Source organism: Nansenia antarctica, assembly GCF_963989245.1.
Source record: "Nansenia antarctica genome assembly, chromosome: 1".
NCBI classification, from domain to species: domain Eukaryota; kingdom Metazoa; phylum Chordata; class Actinopteri; order Argentiniformes; family Microstomatidae; genus Nansenia; species Nansenia antarctica.
In genome coordinates, this window is record NC_137674.1 from 57,922,943 (window position 1) to 57,931,377 (window position 8,435).

Here is an 8,435-nt window from a genome sequence, read left to right on the forward strand (position 1 = left end):
ATTTCTATTAGTCCCCTCATACAATGGTCTTCAGTTAATTCAATCCGACTCAAAGATCGAGCAATTTGACTGCAAATTGGCCATATCAGTGCCCTGATGTGATAGTCTCCAAGTCTTGATTATGATGAATAGCAACAGGCAATTATAGCATCAATGATCATTTTGCTTTAATTGTTCCAAAAAGGTGAATTGTCCCGAAACCAGACAAAGACATTTGGAGAAAGAAAATATCATCCCCACTAACAGCAGGAGGTTGATAAGACTATATACAGTAACACCATAATGATGACCAGTGAGTGGTGTTGGCCAGTCTAAGTCTTTCAGGCTGGTCAGCCTCAGTGACATACAGTATGATTGGCAGACGAGGCCTGAAGTGGGACAGCAGGAGGGAGTCGGCGGTCAGGATTTGAGGGCAGGGTGTTCTGGTGAATCATGCAGTGGAGTTGGGCAGAAGACAGAGGAGGGGTGGGTGGGCAGGGGTGTGTGTGTGTGTGTGTGTGTGTCTGTGTGTGTGTGTGTGTGTGTGTGTGTGTGTGTGTGTGTGTGTGCCATGGGATGGTGGTTGGAGAGGGAAACAGAGGAAGGGAGGATAGAAGTGGGTTAGAAGCAGGGCCTGAGTGGGATAGCAAGAGGAGCAGGGGGTAGGACCCTGCAGTGTGTGACTGGGAGTATGTGGTCCTGATTTGGCCGCAGGGCACACTCTGCTCACTGGCAAACCTCCAGCCGTGTCCATTTCCTCCCCCCCTTCCTCACCCACGCAGAGGTGCACTGAATACTGAGGAGTCGCAGGCTGCATGGCTGACTTACAGAGGATCCTCTTTTCTCTCTCTCACTCTCACTCTCTTCACCTCACTCTCTCTCCCTCTCCGTAGCCTCTTTTTCTCTCTCCCTCCCTCCCTCGCCACCTGCCTTTCTCAAACCCTTTTTCCGTCTTTCTTTCCTCTCCTTTTCTCTCTCTCTCCCTCTACAGAAACACATCTATTATTAACGCACACCTCTGGCACCCACCAGAGACTGAAGCAAGGTCCAGGCCGAGCTCCTCAGCATTTTAATCATCCATAATGAGCGAGAAATAATACATTTAAAAAAACACTCCAGCCCCGTCTGTTTGGGTGACAGTAATTAATGTATGTCTGACACATGTGCAGCTCATCTTAACAAGCCTTGTCTGTTTAATACGGAGAGAACTCCAAGTGAACGTGGTGTCTCTCTCAAGGTCCGTTAGTCCAATACAGGGCGAATCAGCCCAAAAGTTAAAAAAGAAAATATTTTAAAAAATCCATCCAACCACCAGAACACATATATCAGAGCCAGCGCACACAATGTTACAGTTGATAATAACATAGTTAATGGCAGATGATTGGGATGACTTCCCGTTCTGCAGTCTGAGACATTACTGTGATTGCAGATTAGATGTGTTGGCGGTGCCTGCTCTAAACACTGGTGTATTTAACCTCTCCTGCTGTGACAGCGGGCTTCTGCAGTGCCTGGCGTCCACAGTGCCTAGTCTGAGGGCAGCAGCAGAAGCAGCAGCAGCAGCAGCTCTGTCTGACGTGTGAAGATGTGCGGGCGGGGAGAGTCCCCGGTGACTAGCATGGCCTCTTTTCATCATCTGCTTCCCCTTCTCTTTGAACAAACTCATGGGTTCAGGGGCAGAGATCTGTCAGAAGGCCACAGTTCACAGGGGGATTGAAATGCCTTTTAAGGTTACTGAAACCTTCAAGTCATTACAGCTGCTGGCAGGGTTCACTGGAATAAGAGGTGCAATTGTTTTTGTCAATTGTGATAAAAAGCAACCTCTGGTGGAAACTAATGACCCTAATGTAGACTACTGGGAACATCTCCTTTGTATTCTAATGTTGTTATTGGATCTAAGAGAAAGTTACCTTCAGTGGGTACTGGCAAATAGCTGTCACAAGTTGACTGAACTGAACAAAACTAAACAAACAAACTGGAATACTGTTTCATAGGGTAACTTGAAACAACATTAATAAATCCTTTTGATCATTGGTTTATTTATACTGGTAAACATCAAACATAAACGACAGCAAAATCAAGAGCTGACTTCTCTTACCACTCTGTGGTTATTGTTTCTCTTCACTGACAAGTCAATTAACAATGATTCTTGGTGTGATGTCATAATAGTAAAAAACATGAAAATGAGCCACATCTCCTTTAAGCTCCATCCACCTGAAGTCGCCTGTGTCCTGTCATACTGTCGTTATTGGTTCAATTGTCATATCAGTTATGACAGGAATCCTATCAGCCTGAGTCTTTATGTAATTATGTGATAAAAATGTATTGATTCAAACAGAGGGCAGTTTTAGGCTGAATTGACTTGGTGCCATAAATGCTGCATTGTGGTCTGTGAGGCGTGATGAAGAAGATCCGGTTCTGTCATTACATGAGATAGAAAACATTCTGTTCCACATCTCCGGGGTGCATGGATTCAGAACATTTGTAATCCACCACCAAACCGCCCCAAGATAATTAAGACATGTCACCAGCTGTTTGTAAATCTGAAGACAAAGAATTATCTCAACTGTCTACAGCAATCTTAATCACTTTAAAGTAACAGGCAATGATACAACAAATATAATAGTCCCCCTCCCAGTCTCGCTTTCTATCTTTCTGTAGTACTATATCTCCAACAAGATTACTGCATTCAATACCATGTGAACACTTACAGGTGTCTCGAGTTATATGTTACACAACTTAACATTTTTGTACATGAAGTTGCTTTATACATTTTTTTGTGCCTTTTCTTCAAAGTTATATCCATAGTCGTATATAAAGATGACTTTGATAGGATATTAGGTAGAAAACAAATATTAAACATTTGCCCTTAAACCCTGTACGGCTACCTTGCTCTCAGAAACAGGAGAGAAACTTGGGCCTCTCAGAAGAGAACACAAAAACTCCACCAAGGCATAAAGTCACTGTCTGCTCCGAGGCAGCCCACAATCCAATCTATGAAAAGAGAGAACCTATATCATAAAATCCCAATCATAAAGTGCTCTCAAGAAGCCACTCGGACCGGGAACGCTTGCCCCTCCCCAGGCGAATGTTTGCCTCCAGCTGAGGCAGCTCTACACTCATGGACAGGCTACGTTTGGACCGCAGACTCCCGCCAGGCTTTGGGTAACTGACATAGCACTGCTGCTTGTACGATTCCACATTCAGGGAGTGCCTGCGGTTCACTCTCACGCCCCCCGCAGGCACAGTCATGTAATGGCGGGGGGCTTCTGGGGGGCATGGTCCCCTTCGTGCAGGTGTCCACTTTGTGGTTTGGGCGAGAACTTTCACAGTCACACCGGCAGCCATTTTGGCTTCCGATGAGTTATTGCGATTTGTGTTCTCTAACTCCACTTCTGTCTGGCCTTCGGCTCGACCGGCTTCTGAGGGTTTTGGTGGGCCGTTGGAGCGATTTGGCCTCTGGGTGCTGGGGGAGGCTGGGTGCCAGCTGTGACTGGCTCCCGAGGTAGTGACTGTGCAGTCAGGGATGGAGGGCTTGGTGGTGGTGGCGGTGACGGCCGGGGGGCGTGGCTTCCCCAGCTCAGGCGGAGGCAGTGCTACCCTTAGACAGACCTTATCGTCCTTCTCCGGCCGCAGGATTTGCTTGGACAGGGACTTGGGGACTCCACATCCCTGCAGCTGCCCATCGCTGCTCAGTGACCTGATGTCCCCCATCTCCAGAGCCTGACATAGATTAATTGAGAGAATAATAGATTAAATATAGAGATATATACATTAAAGAAAATAAATTTAAAAAAAGAAAACAATTTGCTAAATATCGCTAAATAACACCAATTACGTTGAAATTTTTTAAAATCAACAATTAACCTTGTCCACATCGCCTTGGTTACAGACTCTGTACCGCACGATGAGGAAGATGATGAAGGCTAGCACGGAAGCCACGATAATTCCTCCGATGATGACAACGATGGTTCCGCCCAGGAATTGGGACTGCATGAAGTGGCAGCTGAGGTACTGGGGGTCAGTGGTGAATCGGATACACCCTACCACCCTGGTGGCCGTCAGAGCTGTCACCAGGTCATCGTAGATGGCCAGCACACACAGGTCGTACTGCGTACCTGCCGCAAGGTTATTCACCAGGATGTTCTCGCTGGTTGGTGGGATCATTCTGCAAAAGAGAGGCAGTCACGATGATGGACGTTTATATATAGTAAAAATGGTGACAGAATGAGAATAACATTTGTTTAACAGATGGAGTTAACAGAATTTCAGTGGCATGTTGATTGATTAGGTGTTTTTGCTGGTTATTGGGTTCATTCTAGGAGTGAGAAAGACAGAGAGTGGGAGGTAGAGAGAGAGCGAGACAGAGAGAGAGAGAGAGAGAGAGAGAGAGAGAGAGAGAGAGAGAGAGAGAGAGAGAGTGAATCCCTGTGGTCCAAATGTGTCACTTGGTTGAAGCCTGGGGTTTGTGTGATTTAACAAATCTGATCTTAGGGTGTAGATTCCCTGATGTGCCTCATACACTGAATACTATATGTGTTGTTGATGTGGAAAACATCACTTCGGATGAAAGCTTCTGTTTAATAATCAAATAATATCAGTACGATAAGCACTATTTATGGACTTAAAAGGATGAAATAATGCTCTGTGCGCCAGTTTCTCAGAAGAAAGATCCTCTGAAGGTTTTTGTGACATTCTGATGTCTCTTTCATCTAAGCATCGCCCTAAAGCTTAGCGCTGGAATTTCCTTTTGATTTAGTTGATTAGGTATTATCACAGTATTGCACATTGTAAAACAAACACTGCACCAGGGTGACTTTCCAAGTCATTGAATAATGGAGCTTAATACAGTATATGAGTCAGTCTGTATGAGGAAAGAAACACCTTGAATGAACACATTTGACAAGCATTTTACTCCCCATGGGTTTTAACTGTTCAAATACCAGTCGAGACTACACTCACCTATAAACCAGCGAATCATCATAAGTGCCATTGTACTGGATCTGGAACATGCGGATGCCTGGTATACTCCTCTGAAAGTTGAACTTGACAAGGGCGGACGTAGACGTGGCCTCCGCGATCACCACTTTTTTCTCCTGGCTGGTCTTAGTGTTCCCCAGCGGCAGCCCTCCCCCTTCTCCTCCAGTCTTGGTCACCGTAGCGATATCTGATGATCCGGGATTGGGTACCTGCTCCACCGCAGTGCTGTTGGTGATGTGAGGGAGCTTAGCGATGACCAGATCCACCGTCTCCTGGGCCTCCCCGGCTGGATTGGAGGCCACACAGGTGAAGGTGCCTGATCGAGGATAGAGGATTTATTAGTGAGGATTTTTGCAGCATATAGATAGATACAGTAATAGATAATAATATAATAGATACATTATATTGATGTATGATGATATTATATCATATCCTAATACAGTCACCGGCCACTTCATTAGGCACACCTTGCTAGTGCTGGGTTGGAGCCCCTCTTTTGCCTTCAGAACTGCCTTAATTCTTTGTGGCATAGATTCAACAAGGTGCTGGAAACATTCTTCAGAGATTTTGGTCCATATTGACATTATAGCATTACGCAGTTGCTGAATATTTGTGCCAAGAAAATATCTCCCACACCATTACACCACCACCGCCATTTTTGTCCAGAGAACTGCCGGTCACTGGATATTTTCAATTTTTCTGACCATCCTCTGTAAACCCTAGAGATGGTTGTGCGGGAAAATCCCAGTAGATCAGCACTTTCTGAAATACTCAAAACAGCCCGCCTGGCACCAACATCCATGCCACGTTCAAAGTCACTTAAATCACTTAATGTCAAATCATGTCTACATGACTAAATGCATTGAGTTGCTGCCATGTGATTGTCTGATTAGATATTTGCGTTAACCAGTTGAAAAGGTGTATCTAATGAAGTGGCCAGTGAGTGTATAGGTTAACATAAAAAAACACCTAACATATAAACAAACGATGACAGACATTTCATCAACAACACACACCCGAATCCTTCACGGTGCTGATGAGGATGTCCAAGGTACCGTCACTGTGGACCACTGCCCGAGACGAGTTGAACATAAGCCGTCCATCAGGGGCGATCCAGTGGATGTTGGGGTCTGGGTCACCCCTGGCCTTACAGCGCAGTGCCACACTCTGACCCTCCAATGCATGCAGCTCCTGGGGGGAAGGACGGCAAGATGATCAGTGGTTGCAATTATCCTGATAAAAGCAATTACCATAAATATGTTTGGCACGATTATCGGCAGTGCCGTAATATATGATGAAACTATGAATGAGAAATTGGATAATTTGCACTGGATTTTTATTTCCATGATAAAAGCAGTTACTGTTATTGCCTTTATTTATTGATGACTTCATATATCAATAAATCAATACATTTACGTCTCACATAATTGTAAAATATCACAATAAGAGCATTTATCATGACAATGTCGCCCCTGTCTTATCATTATTTGTCATCATACATAACACTACCTGTGAGTGTCTAGTGATGAGAGGCGGCTCACACAGGAACTCCTCCTCAGACACGGTCCAGAAGTATCGGCCCGCCAGGTGCTGCGGAGAGGCACACGTCTCCAGGTCGTCTTCCCTCTTCAGCCTCCTCAGCCACAGCAGTTCACAGTTACACCTCAGCGGGTTCCCCCCGAAGCTCAGTGCGAACGACATTGGGCCCATGATCCCAGATGTCGCGAGATCTCCAGCCCGCTGGAACACTGGATCGGGTGGAAGCTTCTGGAGCTTGTTGGAAGTGACGTCGAGCCGCTTCAGCTTCTGCAGGCCGGAGAAGGTCCCCTCAGGGATGTGGCTGAGCATGTTGTGGTCCAGGCCGAGGGTGTGGAGACTTGTCATTCTCTGTATTGCAACCCAGGGAGCGCTCTCTAAGTTGTTGTAGGAGAGGTCCAGCTCTTCTAAAGCTGTGAGGTCGTTGAAGGCCCCGGTGTGGATGTGGATCAACTGATTGTTGTTGAGGATGAGGTGGTGGAGTTTAGACATCCCGCTGAAGGTATCGTTAGTGAGCCGGGTCAGCCTGTTGCTGTTCAGGTGTAAGGCTCTGAGGTTCTCCAGATCCTTGAAGGCATGGGGCGTGATGGAGCCTATCGTGTTCCGTGAAAGGGTGAGGTCCACCAGCTTGGTCATGTTGGCGAAGTCTCTGCGTTTTATGCTTGTGACGAAGTTGTCGCCCAGGCGCATCTCAACGGTGTGTCTGTCGATGTTTGGTGGGACAAAGAGCAGCCCCTTCTTGTCACAGAGGGTTGCCAGATTGGGGTTAAGCATCTGACAGACACAGCGCTTGGGGCAGATTTGGACTTTGTGGGCCTTCACGGCCATGACAAGGACCATCAGATAAACCAGCAGGGTCTCCATCAGGCTTTCCAGTCAGAGTAACACACCTGGACAGGTAGAGAGAGAAGGAATTTTAAAGCCAATACATTGACAATGTAGAGCACAACCGTACACATTATGTACAGTATATTATATGTGTGATCATTTTTGTGACCTGTACCAGACCAGTGCAAAGACATTAATCTAGAATGACTATATAAAAGTCTGCGCTAAATTACCATTGACCATCAAGAAGTGAGAAAGGACAGCGATTACCGAATTTCAGCTGGGAGCTTTTCTAAACGAGTCCTTGAACAACACTGAAAGACGTTAACAACGTTAACAACTATCAGAATTGCTCAGAATCAGAATTGCTTTCATTGCATCAATGTACGGATACAAAGAGTAACATTATTGAGTTCAGGTTCAATTAGACATTGGCATTGCAGCAGAAATACAAATCAGTAATAGAATAAGCAGGATATAATCAACAATCAACAATAGCTGTATATACAATAGCGTCAGAGCGTCAATAATAGAATAGGTGATAGCAGCAGAATGCTAATTAGTATATCAACATTCTTAATGTACGGTAAACAACATTACAGAAAGTTCAGAAGTAATCAGGTCGTGCAAAATGCATGCAAAAATGCTGTGCAGGTTGCAGTGCGATGTGATGTAACTATGGCTGCATATTTGGAATATACAGTATAAGACCCACAGAAAGACACTGTCTGTCTGGTGACAGTTCTACTTTAGCCTGTGCTCCACTGATGCTTTGTTTTTGGTATGATAATATTGAGATGGCTTTTATCTTTGTGTACAGACTACAGAGGGATGAAAGTCTAGTCTGGCAGTCCAGTCACTCATCAGAATTAGACTGATGTCTCCCAGGATCATATGAAGGGAATGGGAGGGGGTCGACGGAGCCCGCTACTTCAGTGACGGTTGAAGTACCCTCCCTGGGTATTGATTTTTTCTCAGTGCTCCCTACTGCTCTTCTTACTTATGACACATCTGAGACAAGAGATAAGGAGGTGCCCATTTGATGAATCTTGAGATCTTGTCAGGGATGGATCATGCTAAGAGCATGAAGATTAAAGAATCTGCAAGTTAGCAGT

General features: G+C 45.5%; 1 protein-coding gene across 1 annotated transcript; it reads right to left on the reverse strand.

Annotated features, from left to right (window-relative positions):
- Positions 1–3,006: 3,006 nt before the first annotated feature.
- Positions 3,007–7,356, reverse strand: lrfn5b (leucine rich repeat and fibronectin type III domain containing 5b; the record flags this gene model as incomplete). The annotated part of the gene is made up of 5 exons (XM_080546075.1): positions 3,007–3,699; positions 3,844–4,144; positions 4,939–5,272; positions 5,973–6,147; positions 6,466–7,356. 5 exons carry the CDS (start codon positions 7,354–7,356, stop codon positions 3,007–3,009), a joined length of 2,394 nt encoding a protein of 797 aa, XP_080402201.1.
- Between the last annotated feature and the right edge of the window lie 1,079 nt (positions 7,357–8,435).